The 24,982-nt window shown below is 40.2% G+C and overlaps 1 protein-coding gene across 1 annotated transcript in view; it reads right to left on the bottom strand.

Moving 5' to 3' along the window:
- Positions 1–23,091, bottom strand: part of DENND4A (DENN domain containing 4A) — a 35,214-nt gene extending 12,123 nt beyond the window's left edge. The window contains exons 1-15 of the mRNA XM_029284778.1: positions 22,784–23,091; positions 21,517–21,766; positions 19,631–19,700; positions 14,823–14,992; positions 12,881–13,107; positions 12,509–12,575; positions 11,509–11,567; positions 10,579–10,723; positions 8,709–8,884; positions 7,742–7,842; positions 6,971–7,189; positions 6,480–6,625; positions 2,967–3,100; positions 492–627; positions 36–242 (exon numbers count right to left, since the gene is read on the bottom strand). Of these exons, the coding sequence (XP_029140611.1) occupies positions 36–242; positions 492–627; positions 2,967–3,100; positions 6,480–6,625; positions 6,971–7,189; positions 7,742–7,842; positions 8,709–8,884; positions 10,579–10,723; positions 11,509–11,567; positions 12,509–12,575; positions 12,881–13,107; positions 14,823–14,992; positions 19,631–19,700; positions 21,517–21,766; positions 22,784–23,091 (2,415 nt within the window). The remainder of the gene's footprint in view (positions 1–35; positions 243–491; positions 628–2,966; positions 3,101–6,479; positions 6,626–6,970; positions 7,190–7,741; positions 7,843–8,708; positions 8,885–10,578; positions 10,724–11,508; positions 11,568–12,508; positions 12,576–12,880; positions 13,108–14,822; positions 14,993–19,630; positions 19,701–21,516; positions 21,767–22,783) is intronic.
- Positions 23,092–24,982: the final 1,891 nt, after the last annotated feature.

Raw genomic sequence — 24,982 nt, 5'->3', positions numbered from 1 at the left:
ATCGGCCTCACCTGCCAGAAAGCCCGCCTCTTTACCTCGTCAGGTGGCTCGATCTTTTTCATGTGCATCTTGCGCAACACATCGTAGGCCGTCCTCAGGGCCCTGACTTTGGAATGGCAAACGCGGACATAAGCAGGCAGGCAGATGAACCACAGGCCGTAGCAATGGCGTAGTAAACACCTGGACCACATCTGGGGGATGGAGGAATATCTCTTCGCCATCCTGTGCGCGGACTTGATTTCCTGCAGAGAGAGGCAGGAAGGAAGAGGCTTCAAGCACGGTAGACCTTGGAGAACATGCGCCAAAGCTCCTTCAACGACAGGTGGTCCTCGACTTACGACCACAGTTGAGGCCAAAGTTTCCACTGCTGAACAAGACAGTTGTTAAGTGAGTTTTGCCCCATTTTACGACCTTTCCTGCCAGACTTGTTAAGCGAATTGCTGCACTTGTTAAGTTGGTAAGACTGCTAAGTTGGTAAGTGTATAAATTACCTGTTTTGTTCTCCTGAACACTGGCAAAGGACTGTTTGGGCTGCTGGCTTTCGAAGACAATTTGCTGTTTTGCATTGTCAAAAGTCCTGCTGGCTGTTCAAATAAATTTTGCTTTAGTACCGGAAATCCATTGTAGCTGCAAAATAATAAGACAGACTTTTATTTACTTGTACTCAACAAGCCCCTGAAGGCTCCTTCGTACTTTGCCATTAAGGTAGAACATCTGGAGCATGTCTAAAATGCTTCTTTCCTGAGTGGACCGTATTATATTTCATCTCTTGTAGGAGACCACAAAGGGTGCTGAGAAGGGCTGATACTTAATTGTCACTTATTTTTTTACTGATGTACTTATTTCTAAAATGTACATTTCGTTCATACGTTGTGCAACACACATTTTCTCTTGGAAAGAAACACTTCCAAATTCTGAGATCCAGAGGTTTATGTTGACATCACTTTCTTGGGCTGCTGAACATCAATTTCTGATAAATCCAATGCTCTGGTCTCTGACAGTTGTTCCCCAAAGTCTTAGTTAGAAAGTATGCTCTGTCATCTGATTATAACAGAATAATAAAGTTTGGAGGTCTTCTAATCCTCCCGCCGCTCAAGCATGAGATCCTATACCATTCCAGACAAACAGTGGTCCAGTCTCTTCTTAAAAACCTCCAGTGATGGAATACCCACATTTTCTGTAGGCAAGCTGTTCCACTGATCAATTGCTCTCACTATCAGGAAATTTCTCCTTAGTTCTAAGTTGGATCTCTCTCTACTGATCTTCCTCCCGTTACTTCTCGTCCTGCCCTCAGGAGCTTTGGAGAATAAATCAACCCCCTTTTCTCTGTGACAGACCTTCAAGTACTGGAAGCTATCATGCCACCCCTAGTCCTTCTCATTGTTAGACTAGAGGTAGTTCCTTCAATCATTCATCATATGTATTGGCCTCCAGACCCCTTATCATCTTTGTTTCTTTTCCCTGCAAAGTTCTTGGGTCTCAGGATCTTTTCTGTATTGTAAACTGGATTAGACATCAATGGATATCCTCCACTGCTGAGCCAGAGGACTGGTACCCATGAGAATCAAAAGACATGGCAGACTGACCTAGAAGACACACACTGAGGTCTCTCCATGTCATTGTTCACAAAACTAGTTGCCGTTCAGGAAACTATACACATACTTAAATTTCAGGATTTAACCATGATGGTTTTTTATGCACTATTCAGTTAGAGTAGACTGACAACTTCATTAGTATTGACTACATTTAAAAATGCAGTTTATAAAGCTGATTTAGTTTCTTGTGAACTAGCAGAAACAATAGCCCATGAAAATCGATACTACTCTGTAAATTCATTTGGAAGAGAGAAATTAGATGGACTAAGTTGGAGTCTCAGAATGGGTGAAAAACAACAGAATTTTTTTTTTGTCTGGGACATTAAATAATTAAATTCATTACATGCATTTTATCTTAATTGGTACGAGAGACTCTTTAGCTGTTGCTGAAGTACAATGAAAAGGCGGTTAAAACTAAAGTAAAAAAATATCTGTTCGAAAGGCTCGTCCACTCAATGATCTATTAGGACAACTGCCATATAGCCATTTGTACACAGGTGGAAATATCCTAGTAGCAAATCCATGCATAACTAAAATGTACCCATTTAAACCCACTGAAATGATTGCAATCAAGAAGACGAAAACAGACGTTAATTAAAATTGCTCAGCTGTAAAAAGCTGCAGCAATGACAATGGATAAACTATACAGCAAGAATGATAAAACATGTTCTAAGCCTGGGAAATGAAGAAAACATTAGAAAGAAATTCAAATTGACTCCACCTCAACTCCCTTAAGGCAAAGCGCAAGCTTTCATTCTGATCTAGCTTTCATAATAGCCTAGATCAGAATTTCTATTTTTTATGATAGCCTAGATTTCTCAATCTTGACAGCTTTAAGCTATGTGGACTTCAGCATGCTGGTTGGGTAAACGTGGAAGCTGAAGTCCACAAGTCTTAAAGTTGTCAAGGTTGGGAAACAACGGCCTAGATCAAGAAAGGAGAGACAGCATTCTTATGGAATCAGCTTCCCGATTAAATCTAACTTGAAAGGCTGAGTTTAATTCATTAGCGGTTGAGTCTGCATACTTCTGAAGGCATGCACTGTAGCCCTTTTTAGAGAGATCTAATCTAGCCCAGAGATGGTTCTATCATGGAAAATCAAACCTTGAAATTTGTGATTTTCCATTCCCTCCCAGGTAGAATTATAGCACCAAATACAGGTAGCCCTTGACTTACAACCATTTGCTTATTAACCTTCCCAAGTTACAGTGGCACTTAAAAAAGGGACTTATGACTGCTTTTCATACTTACAACCATTGTGAATCGTTTCTGGTGAGATCACCCAAATTAGCATGACACAGAAAGTCATTGACAGATACTGGAAGGCAAGAAATATTTCACCGGATGGCTTGAAAATGTCCCCAGGATTACCTGTATTGATATGGGAGCTCCTCTCCATTGGGCAGATGAGGAATCTCGGGGGGTGTTATGAAGACGGTGTGCTCGCTCTTGTGGGACTCATCAAGTTCTATAAGCCGCGTGTCCCCTGTCTTGTCTACATCCACCTGTCCAAAATGGATAAAAATGATCATACATTTCTTGCCAGGAAGTTAGCAACCCTTCCTTCAGTGAGCCTTTGCAAACAGTTGCCAGGACGCGGATTAAGGGATAACGTTAAAAACCTCTATTAAAAACTACTTTGTGTTGATTTGTCGGTATTATTTCTAATTCTACCGATCTCGTAGAAACAGGAAAATCCTCTTTCTTGCATTCTTTTTCTGACTGACTCTATCGGGTTGTTTTCAACACAGTTTCTTTCAAAAAATAGATGCTCTGTGAAGAGGTTGCTTTCATGCAGCCTCTTTCAACCTTGGCAACCTTCAAGGTGTTTGGACTTCAATTCTCAGAATCCTTCAAAGCTCCAGGTTTGAGGAAACACAGGCTTTCGTGTAATGGTCTCATGCCTGGAATTCTCCTGCAAACATTTTTTGCAATTTTTCAGCCTCTTCGCAGAGACAACGTGAAGTTACTATTATTATTATTATTATTATTATTATTATTATTATTATTATTATTATTATTATTATTATTATTATTATTATTATTATTAATAATAATAATAATAATAATAATAATATTAATATTATTTGGATGTAGGTATTCATTTAAATCAGCAAGCTTGCTTAGCTGTGTTTAACAACATTATACAGGCAATTCTGTGTGCCGTTTTCTTAAAGCCATTTTTTTTCCCCCACAGCATCCTATGTCACCGAGTCTCAATAGAAAGCATGTTTTCCTGCCAGCTGAAGAGCTGTCATCAATAAAATGGCACCTGGGGGTGCTGGCCCTCTTTCTATAGCATGCAGGAAATGTGCTTAATTTTCATAGTTGCTATGTTCATTCCTCTCAGGTGCCTGATAAGCCGTTTTCATATTTGCAGCAGTTAGCCCAAGGGGATTCTTGCAAAAATAAATGTTAAGTCTTCAAAAGACTTCCACAGCACAGCCGCAGTGTAGCATTTCAAGGACACGTTTTGAGACTGAGAGCAAGCCATGAACGTATTAATTACTTGGACAGACTATAAAATCTGTCTGAAGCAAAATGGTGCTGATAATAAACCTCATTATACAAACCCATTACAAATGCAAGCTACACTGGAAGCTACGACACCTCAGAGTTCATTATTCTATTTCTTTTTTCTTTTTCAATGCCTAGTGGAAATACCACATCAACCAAAAGCCCCCCAAACTATTAATATTTGAACGAGAATGGTGTTTGGGTCAAGATCACACACAAAAGGAAAAATGGGAAGCCAAAATAATAAAATAGAAGGTGCCAAAGAAAAAATGAATTGTTTTGAAGTTGGCTAGCCTTCCCAACCAGGAATAGACGTTGTTAGAACAATATCCTTGATGGAGAATTAAAGAAGACCTGGACTCTACATTGAAGAAGGGGCTGACCTCAGTGGTCTAGAATAGATCATCCCATCCAAAAGTAGGTTTCTATGATTTATCATGAAGTTAATCTATTCTTGGAGCAGAAAGGTGGTAAATAAAGAGGATCCTTGGTCATCCTCAGCAGGAAGTGGCTGTTTGGTTCCACACACTGTTTGCTGAAGTTCTTTATCCAAAAGATAAATCTCCTCAAATGAAGGGATCTAGGTAACATCACTAGACACAGCAAGCCACATGATCCAGTTTTGGTCCCCACATTACAAAAAAGATGTTGAGACTTTGGAAAAAATGCAGAGAAGAGCAACTAAGATGATTAAAGGCCTGGAGACAAAAACATATGAAGAACGGTTGCAGGAACTGGGTTTGGCTAGTCTAGAGTAAAGAAGGATTAGGGGGGACATGATAGCAGTATTCCACTATGTGAGGGGCTGCCGCAAAGAAGAGGGGGCAACTTATTTCCCAAAGCACCAGAGGGCAGGACAAGAAACAATGGATGGAAACTAATCAAGGAGAGAAGCAACCTGGAACTAAGGAGAACCTTCCTAACAGTGAGGACAATTAACCTTGCCTTCAGAAGTAGTAGGTGCTTCATCACTGGAGGCTTTTAAGAAGAGACTGGACAGCCACTTCTCTGAAATAGTATAAGGTCTTTTGCTTGAGCAGGGGGTTGGACTAGAAGACCTCCAAGGTCCCTTCCAGCTCTATTCTGATTGATTGCTCCATGGTTGGTGACAGGTGAAAAAGAATCTTGCCTTCCATAAAGTCCACCTGAGTCCACCAGGAGAAGGGCGGGATATAAATGCAATAAACTTGAAACTTGAAAGACAGTTGAAGAGAACACCTCTAATAAGCTGTGATCCTGGCAGCCGAGTTGTGCTTCGTGACTCATTTGCTAGGCTAATGCAATCTTTGAAGGATGATTTCTTTTTTTCTAAGACAAGCTCACTTTGTATGCAACACACAACAACTAATCCCCAGTCATTTTCTATTCTTAGGTTACGCTTGAGGGACTCTAGCCAGATCTATTCTGTCACTCTTTTCCCAGAGGGAAAAGGAGAAAAACATAAGCTTCTTGTGTCTACCAAATGGAGAGAGATTGTGATAATACACACACAACCCATATGAAAAAGGAATGAGCAGACACTTTTTCTCCCTCTCAGAGAGTTTGTACTTTAGGAATATACTTTATCCTATCAATTTATGCTTTAAAAAAGCCGTACGCTAAATAAAATAATATTTTAAAGTTAATACTTTGAAACCATTGTTATCTTAGCAGCTTCCATGGAATTGCTTTTTGGAGTTGTTGATTTGCTTGGTTCTTTTCTTTCTATTACCCACCTCAATCGTCTAGTTTTGTATTTTCTTGCATCCTGCTTCATGGCAACCTTCCTCAGCCTGATATCCTCAAGATGTTTGGGTAATATCTCCCCATATCCCTAGCACAGAGGTCCCCAACCCCTCTGCTGTGGACTGGTACCGGGCCACAGCCTTCCAGCAACCGGTCCACACAAACAAGCAAAGCCCCATCCGTGGGATGCAGGTAGCACACAAAACATGCACTTTCCGGTCCGTGGAAAAACCTTTCTCCACGGAACCGATCCCTGGTGCCCAAAAGGCTGGGGACCTCTGCCCTAGCAGACATCCTAAATAGGGTAAGATGAGGAATGTCCTCCCTCAGACCAGCCAAGTAATTCTCTGAAGTGGGGGAGAATGAAAGGAAACTGATCAAGAACCCTCTAGAAACTAGTTTGGACCACATCTCCTCCTCAGTGAAAACAAGAAAACAGTCATACCTTTCAAACCAATTAAAGAACAGAAGAAGAGGGGGTGTAAATCAAATTATTCTTTCTTTAACCAGTATGTTTTTCTCGCGAGACATTTAGGCAACTGTAGCCAGTTAGAGGTGGGAGTCCCTCTATGTTTTAGCGAGTGGCCAAAAATCTTTGGCGCAAGTATAGTCAGATGTTGTGGGATGCCCAAGCAGACTTACTTTATTCACACAGTCATCAAAAAAGGCAAGGCTTGCATCTTTATCGCTAACAAAAGAGCATTCTTCAATGAAGCGAATGAACATCTGCGTCTTGGTCATCATTGTGTAAAACTTTTGATGTGAACGATCACGGCTTTTTAAGAATCCTGGAAGATTGAAAAAAAGATGATGTTATAGATCCTACTAGCAGAAAAACAAGGAGCAAATATTCTATGAAAAAAGGAAGAAAGGAAATTGGACACAACCAATTAATTTATACGCTCACTAAGCCATGTATATTTTGATCTATGTGTCTTTGTGTCTTTTTCTGCCTGTGTGTATTATTCAGCCACCCAGAGTCACATTTTTGCAAGATGGGTGGCCATATAAATTTGAGATAGATAGATAGATAGATAGATAGATAGATAGATAGATAGATAGATAGATAGATAGATAGAATGGACAGATTGCTCCATATCTCTAGCCAACAAATACAACAGGCTGTGATTTACCTTGCAATTCAAAGAGGGAGCTCGCATCGGTTGCCGTCTCTGAAGGGGCTTGCGTAATAGGCCTCAGATAGGACCTATAACCTTTTAGGATCGAAGCCATAAAAGTGAGAAACGCCTCTTGAATTTCTACATCTAACAGATGCAGCTTTGAGCCTGACTGAACATCGTAGTCATTCATAGCCAGCTCCATTAAAGCATCGTCTCGTGGTCTTTGCTGCACTGTGGATAAAAAAGCAAAGTAGAAATGCCAAAATATGAGTATATCTATAGAACTACAGACCTTGGAAGTCTTCTAGTCCAACCACCTGCTCCAGCAGGAGACCCTATGGTCCAGGGGTCTTCAAACTTGGCCCTTTTATGACTTGTGGACTTCAACTCCCAGACTTCTAGGAGTTGAAGTCCACTCATCTTAAAGTTGACAAGGTTGAGAAACACTGCTCTAAGGCAGGGGTCTTCAAACTTGGCCCTTTTATGACTTGTGGACTTCAACTCCCAGAATTCCTGAAGTCCACAAGTCCTAAAAGGGCCAAGTTTGAAGACTCCTGCTCTAAAGATTTAAATAAAAGGAGAATTTTTTTTAACCTCATCCAGGGTTTCAAAGTGCAAATGGGGTGCTGGGTCCCTCAACGCTACTTCCCCAAAGCACAAATTTTCCTCTGTATAACCTGAATTTAATTCCCCTCTGCTCCTCCTGGACATTAAAAAGGGTTTCACTATCATAATGAACCACAACCACAACATAGAAGCGCTTCTGGGCCCTCCTCCACTTACATGCTGCCAGCTGCTGGTACAAGTGATTTAGAGTGCTCATCAGTTTCTTACAAGGTTTCTTTGGCAAGATCTTCCATGCGATTGTTCGCTTATCTCCTGGCCTGGAATCCAAAGAAAAATTCATTAGGGACTCATTGTGTTTCTCAAATATTTGGTCAAATCAAAGCATCAGAACTCCAGGAAGTGATTTCTGCTTCAGTACTGTCAGTTGAACCTAATTCAGTGGAATGAGGATCTTCAAATAGAGTTTCAATGGATCACAGAATCATCAAGCTGATCTCAGTTTTCCAGTTGTATTTCATCTTAAGAAATATTCTTTCAGCACAAGGATTTCAACTTTTTGTTGTAATAAAGCTTTTCCGAAGTACTAAGGATAACGGAAGACTGTCTGCTAATTGTTTAAAAAGATTAGTTGTACATGGACTGGCAAAAACAAATTGCTGAGGCAACCAATATGTCTTTGTCATTCACTAATGCACTATTCCTGTAAAGCAAGGCAATAAAAGAAAACAAACAGATACCGGTAATAGTCCTTACGTGAACATTTATCCTCTGATTCTACTTCAGCATTGGAAATTATTAGGTAAAGGGCCAATTATTCTCTTAATCTCTGTTCCCAGTTTAAAGCTAATGCTAGTTTATTTTACAAGGCTATTGCAACAACATGAAATGGATTACAAGGACGTGTTAAATATTTTTACTTACTAAATGCAATTTGCCTTTGTGAGAGATCTAATATCCAAGGATTAAATGCTTACCTTCAAAACAATACTTTTTAGTGGAATCAATTTGCAGATTCAACTGTACTTTTCTTCTACTGCTGAGTAAACAAGCGACATACGTGCAAATATAACCCTTAATTCCCTTCTCTGATAAATAATTTAGCAAACCTAGGGAAATTAATTTACAGTCTGGCCCCTAAATTGTTAACAAAAAAGCAAGCAAACAAAGCTCTCCAAATACTTACTGTGAAATGGTGTTTGTATCTAGGTCAACACAGCTAACATCTGGTGGAGGGTCATAAAGATCAAAATATCTGGAATCAATTCCTACGATGAATGGACACGGTGCACTCAGAACATCAGCCAAGGCCAGGGGGCAGAGAGGAATGTACGGGCACGGCCAGTGGAAAGGAAATATCATCTTTCAAAAGAGAAGAACAAAAATATTGAATGCAGATAGCCAGATGTGCTTCAAGAAAAACAAGGTGGACAACCTGTAACTCTTGAACTGATTTCAACACATCCAAAGAGATGTTTTAGACCCTGAGTAAAGAGCTCTTGTGTTCCCCAGAGAACATGTTCTAATGAATGTCTATGGAGATTCTCAGTCGTCCAGGTCATGGCTGTCCTTTTTCAAAAGGCAACTGAACTTTCTTAGTTTTTCTTTGAAGAGCTTTCACTTCTCATTCAAAGAAGCTGCTTCAGTTCTGACCTGACCGTCAGTCCGAACTGAAGAAGCTTCTTAGATGAGAAGTGAAACCTCTTCAAAGAAAAACAAAGTCTGGTTGCCTTTTGAGAAAGCACCTTTGGGATTTTCTGCTGAAGACAAAGAGGGTCTCAGTGTATAAACATCTCAAGGTATAATATCTATACATGCTTGTTATTTGGAGACAGTTTTACGTTGTTCATTTTATTGATTGTACTTATTGGTCAATGAGCGAAATAAAGTTTCTGTCTGTCTGATTCTGGTCAACCTTTCATGAGGACCCTGGCCTAGCCTATTATACCTGGAAAAAGATGCTTCTTGACAAAAGAAAGGCTGTCTGCCTCTGAAGAAAAGGGAACACAACCAAACCACGTTCTGCTTTCAATATTAGTACATCACTATGGAAAGTAGCCCTTCCTTCCTTTTAAAATATTAATTAGGCCAATGGAGGCGTTCTCTTCAATAAACTACTTGAAATAATAGTATGATAATAATCCATGATTATTGATTGATATATTTATACCTGCCTTTTCCAACAACAAATAACGCTTTATTTATCTCTGCTAATTTGTACGAAATGGAGGACCTTGGCACAAGAACTGTGGTACTGATCTGAACTAGATGGAATAATAGGGCTCTGCAGCCATCTGTTCAAACATCCTCAGGAGGTGAAAGCAGAACAAACAAAATGTTTAAAACGTGACGCTCAGCATGAAGTGGAGGCCAGGAGGGGCTTCTGCTAGCTCAGTGGAATTTTTGACTTCGCTTCTTTGAACAACTGGCCTTCCTACCAGTGTGGGAACCTCCTGCTCAGTTTGATCTGCAGCTGGTATGGAGCTAAACACGCTAAAAGCCACAAGCTCCAAAATGTTGCAAACAGATATGGATCCTAGAAAAGGGAGCAAAGGCCCATCAGAACATCAGAGTCAGAACATCAAAATGACAAAGAGTCAGAAGGAACCCTGGAGGTCTAGTCCAGGGGTAGGCAACCTTGGCTCTTTTATGACTTGTGGACTTCAACTCCCAGAATTCCTGAGCCAGAAAAATGTGAAGATGTCTATATTTAATTGTATATGTATTAACAGTAACAAGAATTGTTTTTGCCCAGTGTGGAAAAATGCTTATCACCAGAAGAAGAGAGGACCAAGGAAGCACTAGATGGTGTAGTATTGGAACTAGACTGAGAAAGTTAATATATACCACTGAATTACCAATGGACCCAGACAACACGTTGTTTATGATTGTTGCAAGTAGAGGACTATCTGTAATAAATTGTAAGAATTATTTTTAGGACCCTGAGCTTTTGAAAAATATTTTACGATCAGTTGGTTGGGGGGTGTGCATGTGTGTGTGTTTTTTTCTTTTATCTTAATTGTAAAATATGTGTTTGAGAAATTCTCATGACTTACAGAGACCAGAGCTTCGGTTACGCTGGTGAGGACCGAAGGGCGTAAGGAGTGGATGAGGATTTTATGTTCCGTCACTGCAAAAACCAGGAGATTTACAGCATTCTCAGGTCCCAGATTCTGCAGAAGAGCAGAAAACTTCCCTCCGCTAGTAATCAAAGAAAAAGGAATAGGAATAAATACTACAAATGGCATCTTTCTGCCACGAACTGAAGTACGTTTCTTCCCAATGTTAGCCCAGCAGCGAATGACTCAGCATAAGAGTATTCAATTACTAATCTGAGTAACACTAAAATTACACAGCACAGAATAGATTAAAAAGCAGTTTTCCATTTGGCGCTCCATTAACTTTTAAATAAAGTTGTAGAGTGAAGTTTGTAATTAACATGTGCACACAGTACAGCCAGAAATGGACTTAATTCACTACAAACAAGTCATTAGAGATCAAACAAACCAGACATGGAACCCTTGCCACACTCTCTGAACCTAGTTTCGTTCTTTGCTGCATTCAATAAATTAGGATTCACAAACCAAGAACAAGTTTTGATGTAGCTTTGACTGACTTTCAGCTTGACTGGAAAGTCACCATTCCCATTTTTAGTGTGCTTGACCTGCTCACCTAAAGAAAAACCACAAACTGGATACTGTTTTCATAACATTTATTTTAAAAAAAGCAAGAGAAATCTAGGTACAACTGAAAGGAAACTGTAGTATAAAAGTCCTGCTTTAAAATGGATGATTTTATAGAGAACTTTTTTCTGTCTTGTTTTCCTCATCGCAACCTTTAAGAATTAGAGAGGAATCTAATCCTTCTTTCTTGATATAGTTATATATTTTTATTGTTGTCTTCTTCACTAATTTCTAAGTTGGTTTGCTCATCCCTTACATAACAGCACACAAATATATATACACACACACACATAGTTTACTTGCCTCAGCGGTAGAGGTGATGATATGGGCTGACTAAGAATCAGATTATCATGGGGTGATAGCTATAAAACAATAAAAGCATGGTTTTTATATTTACCCGAAGATTTAAATATAAAGCAATTTGTTTGTATAGAAAACATATTGCCTGTCACAGAATTAATACCACTGCTGTGGCTTGAAAAACATGATGGTTAAATATGCAGAACTCTAATGTTAAAAAAAGTGTAAAGATATATTCATGTGAAATAGATATTATGGTTTGATTCCAGAATCTCAAGCAGCTTCAAGCACTGTTCTATTTGCTTGCACATTCTATCAAACTGGTTAAATAATTTATTACAGATGTCCTTTCCCAAAAAAAATCCAAGAAAGTGCCCAGAAAAAGATGCAAGCTGAATATTTTAAAAACTGCCAAATATCTTTTTTGTAATTCATCTCCCACATCACATGCATTGGAGCTTTTAAACGTTAAGAATACTGAGTTGATTTTCATAAATCTAATGAAGGGGAAAACTCCACCAATCAGATTGGATTGTGAAATGATTTAAAATAGCAAAAAAAAGTATGTATTTTTGGGTAGGGCCCAAGAAAGTCTGAAAATAAAATTGAATTCTATATCAAATGTGTCTGGGGCTTGTTTTTCAAAAGGTGATCCAGAGATATTTATCAATGGACAGATTCAACAAGCCAAATTTCTAGGAAATGGGATTTTTTTTAAAATTAGTATCTGATACTCTAGCTTTGTTTTATAATGATAACATTTAGAAAAGACCAATTGTTTTCATTTATCAACTGCTCCCAGGCCTAGATATATTTAAAAAGTAGATAATGTGACAAACATTGTAACATAAAAAGTCTGACTTACACAAATTTCTTGATGGCTTCCAGCATCGAGTAGCAAATTGGCAGTTCCAAGTCTATAACATTTTTACAATGTCTTTTATTTGTTAGTGGAACCTACTCATATGAACATATGAACAGAATGGAATAAATTTACACTTACCTGAACTAAAATCCTTGGTCTTTGTGGAGACGGAAAAGGAACCTTGTGCATAAAATGGGAAATATGCCTAAGGAGGGAATAATCACTTTGTATTAAGAAAAATAAACAAATCAGCATATGTTTATAGAATGCATGCTAGACTTTTACGAGATCATATTCATAAGAGAGTATTCTTCAGATTCTTGGTTTATTGCTTTACAAAGGGGTGCAGGGGCATCCTAAACCCATTTGAAACTGAGCAAAGATTTATTTAGGCCTCAGATTCAGACAGAAAGCTGGACTCTGGCTACTTTAGTAGATCTCAGTTGCATGCAGAGCTAACTACAATGATAGTTAAGGGTGCGTGGAGCACAACCTACCCCTCCAACTTACTTCTCAATAGGAAGGACGTGGGGACCAGATATTGAATAGCGGTAAAGAAAAGTGAGAAATTTCTTGAAGGCATCGAAGAACGGCCAGTGGGACAGAAGGCAGATGCACTTGTTAGTTTGAACCGTTTTGGAGCTGGGTGGGGCCATGAATCCCAGCTGAGATTTCTGTTTTTCGGTCAGATTTTCTTCAGAGTACGTTTCATAGAACTGAATAGCAGCACCATAGACCTGTAAGTGAGAGTACATTTAATTTAAGTGACATGGGCCTCCTGCAACCACAAGTGAGTTCTTCAGCTCTACAGCATCAAATATTTCTGCCATAGGCAATGCTGAAATGTAATGCACATCTGGTGTAAACATTGCAAATATACTTTTAGGAACCTGGAAAAATAAGTACTCGATTAAAGTGCTAGCTTTATATATAGTAGCAGGCTAATGCATCACTTCTCAAAGAGCAATAGTGCGCTAAATTTGGATCCCAATGAGTCACTGATAGGAGGACTTTCCCTTCTTCCATTATCCAGGACTTTAGATAGAATCCAGTGCCCTTCCATCAAAAATTAACCTGGAAGAAATTTTGGGGGGAGGGAAGGAGAGAAAATAGGACCTCCTCGTTTCTAGGAAAAAAAGCAATTCTATCAGCAAAATACTATAATCACATTTCATTCTACATTTTGTAAAATTGCCCCTGCTCAAACGGAGAGCAGAGAACAATCCTCTGGTACCCAAACTGAAGAAGCAAATTGTTTTGACAACAAGGATTCTGAAACAAATTGACAAATTCAAAATGCGTAGGGATGTTTCTGTATACAAGTAGTTCCTCGAGCTCAAAATTTCTGTTCTTAAGCAAGACAGTTAAGTGAGTTTTGCCCCATTTTAGGACCTTTTCTTTTAGGACCACAGTTGTTACATGAATTGCTGCAGTTGTAAACATAATAACACAGATAAGTGAATCTGGCTTCCTTCTTGATTTTGCTAGTCAGAAGGTTGCAAAAGGGGATCACATGATCTCGGGACACTGCGACCGTCGTAAAGGTGAGCCAGTTACCAAGAGTCTGAATCATGTCACCATGGGAATGCTGCAACTTTTGTTAAGTGTGAAAAATGGTCATTAAGTCACTTTTTTCAGTGCCGTTGTAACTTCAAACGGTCACTAAACAAACGGTTTAGCGGACTACCTGTGTTTGTATGAGAGAAAGAGAAAATAGATGGCTGGACAGATGCGCTGAATGCGGCAAAGAGACAGGGGGGGAAAAAAGAATGAATGGCTGCATAACGAAGGCAACAGTGAACAAATTGTCACTTTAGAACAGCGGTCCCCAACCTTTTCTATACCCCGCACCCCTAGAACGCTTCTGATATATTCTCGCACCCCTTGCAAAAAATTATGCCTATATACACTATAATTTTGAAACTTCTAAATCCAAGTTTTTGCACCCCCTGGAATATCATCTCGCACCCCCAGGTTGGGAACCTCTGCTTTAGAAAAAGCTTTGAGCCTTCCAGCTGTTTGGCCAGCTTGCTAACTGACCAAACTCAGAAAAAGCAAAAGAACAAACACCAAAACAGATTTCCAGAAAAACTGCAGACTGCAGGAACCACTTGGCTTCAGTTCGAGATGCAGACAACACAGAGTCTGTCTTCAACAGGGAAGAATCACCAGGCAGAAAACATCCTGCAAAAAGCACAGCTCCGACTTCTCAATAAATCAGGGGATCCTGGAGACACAGACAAACCTCCAAGTGGCTTCAACTACTCTCTAAAAGAATGCAAGTGGCAAGTCAGAACTTAAGAAGCTTCTTGGATGAGAAGCGAAACGTCTTCAAAGAAAAACAAGAAAGTCCAGTTGCCTCTTTGAAAAGCATCTTTGGGACTACCGTGACCTGGATGATTGAGAATCTTCACAGACACCAAAATGACAGTTGAGGACAAATTGGTCGTACCTTTTCAGCTGAGGCTCCAGTGAGCACAAACGTAGAAAATACTGGGAGGGGATATTTGCTATTGGAAGGCCAGCATTCAATGGTTGCCCCCATTGGCAAGCAAAAGAGAGGGACCGACTCTGGTAGAGGAAACGAATCGTAGTCTTTCTCTGGATATCTGCATATGAGACCTGGAGGAAGCAATGTTCTCTGTCACTCAAAGATTATGTACATAAGAAAAAACTAAAATATATATGAACTAGGATGCACACAGAAATAAACTGTTTTCAATTTCTCTACTTCTCTGTACTCATACTTCCGTGTCAGAAGCATCAAAGTGCTTCCGTGGTGAAAGGACCTGTCAGTGACATCAACCGTTGCCTAGGAGATGCCCAGTTGGGGGCTCCTTTCACGTCCCTGCGAAGTTGCCCACCGAAGTGGTATTTGCAGTTGCCCGCTTTTGAACTGCTGGGTCAGCGGGAACGGGAGCGTGCAACGGGAGCTCACCCCATCCCACAGAACTGGTCTCAAACGTGGTGGATGATCGTCAGCCCAGCGTTCTAACCTTGTGAGCTATCACGCGCCTTCTACTTCTCTGTAGAAAATAGGAATAGTTTGAATTCATTCTGATTCAAAATTAAGCCCCAATGAATAAATCAGAGGCCAATTTGAACATTTGCCTGAATTTGCCTCCCATTTCTTTTCTTTTGTTTATTCATTTTCTAAAGCTGCCCATCTCAATCCAACTGACTCTTCTTTAGCTGAATTTGATTACTTTTAACACTGATTCTGTCTTCGGTGGATGAGTTTATTGTTGCGCAATCTCAGGCAGTTTGTTGCTTTGTGTTTCAGTGTGTTTTTGTGCAAAATCAGGTGGCAGGATTAATTAGTACAGCAACCTTAAAATTAACCAAGCTTCCTATGTGCGAACCAGCCCCAAAACAACACCTTCCCTGTTCCATACTAGCTATAGTTTAACCCGGCTTCTTCTGAACATAAATAAAACCACTATGACAATGAAATTCGTGAAAGCCTGAACAAGTAAGCTCAAATCCAACAGGTAACCTAACTCAAAATTACCGTGACAGAAATATTCATTTGTGTTTAAAATATTTTAAATCGAACACCGTGGAGACGTTTGGAAACATCTTCAACTAGAGCAAATGAGGAAAATTCAGAGTTCAATATGGCTCAATTTCCCATTGCTTGTTTATTCACTACAAATAGTCCTCAACTTACGACCACAACTGAGTCCAAAATTTATGTTGTTAAGTGAGACATTTGTTAAGTGCGTTTTGCTAGTTGAATCTGGCTTCCCCGTTGACTTTGTCAGGTCACAAAAGCTGTTCACTTGACCCTAGGATACTGCGACCCTCATAAATATGAACCAGTTGCCAAGCATTCGAGTTTTCATCATGTGACCGCAGGGACGCTGCAATGGTCGTAAGTGTGAAAAATGGTCATAAGTCACTTTTTTTTCAGTGCCATTGTAACTTTGAACAGTCACTAAATGAACTGTTGTAAGCAGAGGATTATCTGTGTTCATAGTTCTCAAGGCAGTCTTTTAAATTATGTCATCTTCAGCGCCAGAACAGATCTTTGGCTGAACTCAGCGTGCAAAACAAAATGTGCCGTATTTACCTTATTACACAAATATGCATGCCACCTGATTCACTGATGCAGGATGCAATTACAGCATCCTTGGCAAATGACACTCTTGCATTTGTCTCAACACTTCCTGTGTTGAAGGGGGGGTCCTCAGGCATTCTGCTCCAGTCTTAAATATCTGAGCAAAGACGATGCGCCTCCTAAGCTGTAACTGGGAGTTTGGTTTATTAGGGTTAATAATGCCACTGCTATCCACTACGTCTCATCCTGTCCTCAGAATAAGCGGTAAATGAATCTGCTCCAGCTTCTGCATGTCATCACTTCACATGGATGAAGACAGCTATAATGTCTCCCCTTTGGCTTTCCCGATCCGGATTGTAATACATTCAAATCTGTTTCCTAGTCTTCGTGTTGGTTTCAAACACTCATTTTTCTGACTGGCTGCATTCCGGTTTCTAGATGGTCTTCTAGAGGTTAAGACCAGAATCAGAGCATCATGAGCCACGGTAGCGCGGTGACTAGACTGCAGAATTGCAGGCTGACTCTGCCCACTGCCAGGAGTTTGATCCTGACCGGCTCAAGGTTGACTCAGCCTTCCATCCTTCTGAGCTCGGTAAAATGAGGACCCAGATTTTGGGGGGAGCAAGATGCTGACACTGCAAGCCAAAGCATTATAGAGCGGTATATAAGTTTAAGTGCTATTGCTATCATCCAATTGGAACTATAATTTCTCATGAACTGGGGTTAATGCTTCATGGTTCTTTCTCATTAACTGGACATTATGTCAAGCAGCCTAAGACTGCATGAGTTTTGTTGGTGTCTGCATCATACTGCTGGCTTATGTTCAGTGTAATTATCTAGGACTCCTAAATGTTTTTTTTTTACCTGTCAAGACAAATACTAGCCTTCTGGCAAGCTGAGTTTCTTCCACCCCTTTGAGGTCCTCTGATTTATTTATTCCTTTTGTTTCGGAATTTGTTTGGCTTACATTCATGGCACTCAAAAGTGGTTTTTAAAAAACCACCAACTCTTTAAAAAAAAGGAATAACATTTTTAAAATTATTGTGGACATCACAACTGTGACCATGGCACATGTCATGTACATATAGCTCTTTAGAGGCTGATCTTTGAATCATTTATTCTAGAACTGTGCAAAGTTTCCTGCAGGCTTTTAAATCCTCACTTATGTTATATTAATTGAGCCCAATTTCCCTTTTGGAACCAAACAGATATAAAATAAGATTCATTTATTTGGGTTATTCACTGATGAATTGATTAATAAATGTAGGAGTAACTTCTTTAGTTGTTAGTAATATATCCAAAGAGAAAAGGAGTGTAAAATAATTTGTTTTTATTCAAGATGTTGTTGAATTTGATTCAGGTTTAGTCATTTAAGAGATTTATATTTGGATGTCTGCGTATTCATTTCATGGCTGCGACTTAATCTCTATTGTTTTGACTAGCATTATCTTTTTACACTGCTATCATTATTCTCTTAATAACAAATGTGGGTGGTAAAATGCGTATCTATTTGGCAACCAAACAGGGCCACCCAGCTGTAAGACTGTGGCTTATGCAACTATCAGATTACTAGAAAGTCAAAATAAAAGAGAAAAAATGCTATTAAAATAGTCTGACAAAGAGCCCCCTCAGTGATACAAAAAGATAGAAACTACAAGTAGTCTTCGACTTACGACTTTTCATTTAGTGACTGTTCAAAGTTACAATGGCACTGAAAAAAAATGATTTATAACCAGTCCATCTGAGGGAATCTTTCTGAATCTGTCTGGACATTCAGATCTGCAAGACAAGCACATTCAAAGCCTTTTCCTGGCTTTACTTCTACGGAAGACTCTCCCCAGAAAACTTCCCATTAGAAGATTAGATCTGGCATAAAATTATGCCAGGTCTCCAAACTTACCAACTTTTAGACTTGTGGACTTCAACTCCCAGAATTCCTCAGCCAACATAGCTTGAAGACTTGAAGACCACAAGACTTAAAAACTGACAAGTTCCATGGATTAGATTAAGATTAGACCTCGCATGACCAAGTTCCCTTCCAACCCTATCATTCTATCTTCTATATCTTTCTCAATGCTATTCTTTTTTTTTAAATGTATCTTTTAAAATATATTTTTGCTTACTTTTTATTGCAGCTGACTGCCTCAAATAATTGACTGAACCGAATGGGGGGATATCAATGGAATAAATCCAAATAGCAATTAAATAAAATCCGTGGAAAATGCAATCAATGGAATTTTGGATGCTGCCCTATCTCCGAATATGTGTAATATAGCTGTGTCATGTAAATCATGATTTTCCCTTTGTAGTGCTCAGAGCAGCTCCAGTTGCATTATTTTGCTATCCAAAATATTTTGAGAAGAGAATTGACAAATTCTATGTCCGAAGTTCAGGTAGCAATTTTAAATACTGGTTGTATAAAATAGCACGGCTACTTTTACGATGCTGCTAATTTTTCCAGTGAGTTCAACTCTACTAGCTCAGGAGCACAGTCAGAAAATTCAGTTTGACATTTTGCTCTGTGGATTACATACTACACTTAAATCTCTGAAGTATTTCAACAGACTTGTCCAGGCAGGTTCTGTAGGAAAAAAAATAGGCCTATTTCTGTGCTTGGTTGTTTGTATTTGTATGCCTCCAGAGTTTCCCAATTAAGTTTTCTTTTCTTTACTTTTTAAACTCAAGAACAGATATGAAAACACTTGACACTGAAATATCATTACCAGAATTCCCTTGTACATATGCTGGGGGAAGAGTAGCTCTTAGGGGCTGCCTAAACCTAAACATAAACTAGTAAGGTGACAGTTGAAATACTCCATACACTTCTGGTCACCACAATAAAAAAAAAAGATGCTGAGACCCTAGAAAGACTGCAAGGAAGAGCAACAAAAATAATAAGGGATCTGGAGGCTAAATCATATGATGAACAATTGAGGAACAATTGTCAGTGCTCCATTACTGGAAGTTTTCAAGATGAGATAGAACAGTCGTTTGTCTGAAATATATACGGCCTTCTGCTTGAGCAAAGGGTTGGACTAGAAGACCTCCAAGATCCCGTCCAACTGTAATTCTACGTTCTACATTCTAAACATAAAAATGAAATTTCTGCTCACGTGTTTTTTACTACATGTAATCCATAAACCCATAACGTGTATTCCCAGACCGCAAATGTTTTTTGAAATGAGTTTAGGATGGCTTACCTGCTTTGTATGATATGGTGTTGGTTTTTGCTACAGATTTCTTGTAACACAAGTAGGCTGCTAAGCCCCACTGTGGAAACATAACATTGGAATGAGCAAGTTAGCCTTCTAGGCAATGTTGAAACCAAATGTCATATCATAAAGACTTAAACCAATCTGATAACACCAGCTGTGTTCAATAAAATGCTGCTTCTTTAAACCAACTTCTCTAATTACTAATGGAAGTGCTCAAAGATCATATGAAAAACTTTATTTTTTCATATTGGTAAGAGATGGCAACCTTTTTTCTTTTTATTGGATTCATACTGATTTAAACCTTTTGGAACAATACTTAGTTCTCTTAACTTGCAATTACTCACTCTAGGACTCCTTTTCAGCAAAAATGGCATACAATTTTGTGATTTCTATGTAGTACTAATTTGTTTCTGCTGCTAGCAACATGTCTGGGCAAACAAAACATTTACCATATCCCATTAAACATTGCCACACATCTAAATTCCAGAGCAGACCAGAAGTAAAGAGAAAGGGCTGCCAACAAAAGCAATTTGGACACAGATGTTTGGGATGTAAAAGACATGTTTTCATGTATTATGTGCATGATAAAATGTACATTTTCTCTGTGCTTTTTTTCTAAGAAATGGCCTAAACCACATTTTATCATTTAGAAGCAGCCTTAAAGGACAGGGAGATAAGAAAATGTTTATTTTCAAAAATAAACTGTTAGCTACCATTTTTTTTTACATGTGAAGAAGTCCTATGTGCTTTTGATTCAACTGACTGTTTAAACAGGATATTTTGATTTTCTACCACTCAGAATATCAGAAAATAGTATAGTTTAATTCATGCCTTTAAACCAGCACATAATTTCAGAACTGTTATGTGAATCATTAATAGTTAATACAAAGAAGATGATGAAAACCTTCAGTCACATTGAAGCTAGTAATTGCTGAACACTCATTTAAAAAAATAATATTTGCACTTGAAATATTAGCCATAAGGGCAATATTTCATGAAAAATCTCAGATAATAAATCGGTATCAGATACTAAATGCAAACGGGGAGAAATCAGTGCGAATTCCCAGTGATACAGCAGGATATGTCAATGTTTCTCAACCATGCCAATCTGAAGAGGGGTGGACTTCAACTCCCAGAATTTCCTAGCCAGCATGGCTGTCTGGGGAATTCTGGGAATTGAAGTCCACGCCTCTTAAACTTGCCCAGGTTGAGAAACACTGTTTTGTGGCATTCAAGAATTGCTAAGAACAGACAACATTATAACACAAGCAAGTCAACAAGAGTAGAACGTGAGTTGCTCACTCATCAAGAGCAGCATGGCAAAACCTAGCCACAACTAGCCAGAAACCCTATAATAATTCAGAGTATTAAGATGAATTAATAGACCCTCATCTCTGCTACCTTATTATTTATTAATTACATTTATATCCCGCCCTTCTCCTTACGGACTCAGGGCGGCTAACAATCAGATAAAAAACACACACATTATACACCTAATTAAAATTTGATTAAAAAGAAATGTTTAACTCGTCAAATTTAAAAATAGATAAAACCCCTTTAAAATCCCTCAGGCCAGTCCCGCAAGCTGGAACAACCACGTCTTGAGGGCGCGGCGGAAGGAAGGGAGATCAGGGATCACCCGGATCTCTGGGGGTAGTTCGTTCCAGAGGGTGGGGGCTCCCACAGAGAAGGCCCTCCCCCTGGTGGCCGCCAGCCGGCACTGTCTGGCCGACGGCACCCCGAGGAGACCCACTCTGTGAGAGCGTACAGGTCGGTGGGAGGAAATCTGCGGCAGGAGGCGGTCTCGAAGATACCTTAAGTATTATCAATCCACCGAGGAAGAATAACTCGAAATCCAGAGATCATCTTACCATACTATTGTTCAGATTCTTGTCAACTTTACAGAAGGTGTGTGGTGGGGTTTCCCCTTTACTTGGGATAATGATGCAGATGTCGGTGACCGCCAACGTGTTCTGGGTCATATTCTCCAAAGCTCTTCGATAGGTTAGATAAACTTTCTGGGACGAGGCACCGCTACTGATATTCGCAGGGCGGCCAGATGGGGTGGTCTGAATGATCTCACAGCCCTGTTTTAACCTCTCTTTCCCATCGTACAACACCCTAGGCAGAAGACAAATGAAAAGCAAGCGCTGAGCCAACTCAACTCTGAAATTATGCCTAATGTTCTAAATAATCATCTCTACTATAAATTTGATTAGGACATTATTAATATTGAGAGTGTTATTTTTTTTATTCCTTTCTTAACAACCTCCAGAGAGAATTTACTTTTTTTCATGGCAATCGAATCCTGAGTCAGTTTTTCGGTTTTTCACAGCTGTTCGTCTGGGATGGTATAAGATCCTATGACAGTGGTGGCGAACCTATGGCACGCGTGCCAGAGGTGGCACTCAGAGCCCTCTCTGTGGGCACGCGCGCCATCGCCCCAGCCCCGCCTCTCCCCGCGGTCCCTTTCTCACAAGCAGCCCCCCTGGAGGAGAGTCGCCCCCAGGTGCGGCCTGTGCGGAGCAGCATAGCCAAGGACATGGCAGCCAGGCAGCGGGAACAAGACTCCACCCTCGCACCTCATCGTGCGCAGATGCTGTTGCGGGGTGTGGGCGGAGGGCGTGGCCACCATGGTGCTGCTGGGCCACCTGGATGATCTGTAGTGGGCCGTAGAGGCGGTGGGTGGCCCTGTGGGCAGGTGGGGCAGAGGGCGGAGCAGGGGGCGGGGTGGGGCAGGGCGGTTTTTGGGCACTCGGTCTCTAAAAGGTTCGCCATCACTGTCCTATGATTCTGTGACTCCGTGGAAAGGCCCAGAGTTTCAACGGCTTTCTCTGGATGCTTCATTTCAATAGTGATCTCAGTAGAAGTGAGTTTTGGATGCACAGCCAAATGCGGGAAAGCCCTCAACATGGCCAAATTTATCCTCCTGAAGGATGCAGCTGCTTTAAAGCTCGGAAGGCGGGTGTTCCATTCACCTGACATACATTATGAATGGCTTATTTTAAATTCTTTGCACAGCCTATTCAAAACTCCTTCAATTTCATTCCCTACGGATGCTTTCTGCCATATTAAATGCTTCCCAATTCCTGCCAGGCTTCCCCAGAACAATAAACTAGGAAAGTAAAACTAACTTACCCCAGATCCGTAAGTGGGGGCTTATCCCTTCCTCTCCTGTAGCACATATATATTTGGGGCCCCATGAGGCTGCCATTGTTGAGATCAGCAGACAGTCCTGACGGAGTGACATCGATGCATTTGTATCCGGGAGGGATCTCTTCCCCAAGAGATTTAATTATCACCGCCACGTCTGTGATGGGTTCTTTGGGCTTTGCAAGCTTATGGCAAGCATCGTTGAAATGGATTTCCTCCTCAAGTGGTTTGGAAATATCAGTTAATCCCGCCACCACAAAATAGTCAGCAACCCGAGATCCTCTGTCTTCCATCTTCCATTCCAGAAGGTTCTATCTGGCAAAGGATTAAAAAAAAAACCACACACACAGTGAACTTGACCATATGGAAGTATACCTTAAAACCAGCAACTTTCAAGAACTAGTACATTTTTTGGGGGGGGGATGACTCGGCCACGTTCAGTTTTATGTAAAACAGTCGTCTCCTTCCCCTCGTAATGGAATGAAAATACACTTAGGTTTCAGGATTCTTCTTTTTATCCGCAGCTTAAGCAAAGGGAGAAAACATGGCTGAAGGCTTTTCCCCAGACTGAACACTGCTGATTCCCTAAGTATTCAAGTCTTTAATCCTACATTAAGGAGAAAGAATTAGAAGGAAGGCAAAAAGGCTCTAAAGGAGAAAGAAAACGGAAAAGGAGGGAGCAATGACTTTTCAATCACCGCTCCTTCACTATGAAAGCCCCACAGCTGGTATCACAATCTATAAAATAAAATAAATTTCATTATAAGTATGCATTAATAGTTATATAACTAAAATGTGTAATGTTAGAATGGAAATGTATGTATGTTAATGCATTTTATGTTTGAAAGATGTATAATTTTTTCTACTTTAAAAATAAAAATTTTCAAAAAAAATAAAAATAAAATAAATTTCAAAAACAGCATTTGGCTTTCTTTAGTCTCCAGTTTGCCTCCACCTTATCAGCACAACTAAGCTGGCAATTCTGAGTTTGAAGCCAATCCCTTATCCCTAGTGCAGGGGTAGGCAACCTTGGCTCTTTTATGACTCGTGGACTTCAACTCCCAGAATTCCTGAGCCAGCATGGCTCAGCTTGGAAACCTCTCCCTTTCCCCTCAGCATGGCTGGCTCAGGAATTCTGGGAGTTGAAGTCGACGAGTCATAAAAGAGCCAAGGTTGCCTACCCCTGCACTACGGAGTGAGGCTTCTCCTCTTACCTGAGGCTCAGTTGTCCCTGACGGGAGAGGAGGGATCTCCAGTGGTAAGGAAGAAGAAAGATGAAAGCAAAAAAGCAGCTCCTCTCCTTTTCTCAAAGCTTACTGGAAAGCAGAAAACTCCCAGCTTCTGATTGGCTCCTCGGCATTTAAGTTTCCCGAGCTTCTGTTGTCTCTGCCCATCACCTGGATCCCAAAATCAGTTCATTGTTCTTCCGATGCATTGGAACGCGGCAACTCTTACAAGCGGGCCTCCAAACCAGCAATAAATCAGTACAACTGACACTGAACCGGCTGATATTGCTTCATAGGTTCCAAGAACTAAGCCTCGATACAATCAAACGTATTTTTAAACTATGGCCTGCCAACCTTCTAGGGAAGTCAGGGTGACATGCGTAGCTGTCATTCACCACTTTCACTTCCCCCTTGTTCTCAAAGGACATAGAGAAAGGACAAGAACTCAGGAAGGCCCCAGGTTGCCTAATGATTAAAAGGGTCCAAGGGGAAACATTTCCGTCACTCGGTTGGGCAATGCTGAAGAACCTCTTGTAGGACACTTCCTTCCCATTTTGGACTTCCTATTCATCACTAAACACCCAAGAAGAGCCGCCGATCTGCTCGACCAGAGCAGTTGAGTTACGTTCTTGAACAGCCAATCATTCCTGGAGTCAAGCTGGCTGGAAGAACATCTTCCACTTCTAAGACTAGACTGAGAAAGCCTTCACAGATAAAGAGGAGAACATCTACCATTGAAGCCACGTTTATCAATAAATAATATTCATTGCTTTGAGCAGGACAAGAAACAATGGATGGAAACGAATCAAGGAGAGAAGCAACCTAGAACTAAGGAGAAACTTCCAGACAGTGAGAACAATTAATCGGTAGAACAGGTTGCCTTCAGATGGTGTGGGGCGCTCCATCCCTGGAGGTTTTTAAGAATAGATTGGACACCATTTATCTCAAAAGGTATAAG

This window comes from Protobothrops mucrosquamatus, unplaced genomic scaffold, assembly GCF_001527695.2.
Source record: "Protobothrops mucrosquamatus isolate PMUCROS unplaced genomic scaffold, P.Mucros_1.0 scaffold932, whole genome shotgun sequence".
Classification (NCBI taxonomy): Eukaryota; Metazoa; Chordata; class Lepidosauria; order Squamata; family Viperidae; genus Protobothrops; species Protobothrops mucrosquamatus.
The sequence above is the reverse complement of the archived record's forward strand: the minus strand, read 5'-3'. Positions and strand labels throughout refer to the sequence as shown.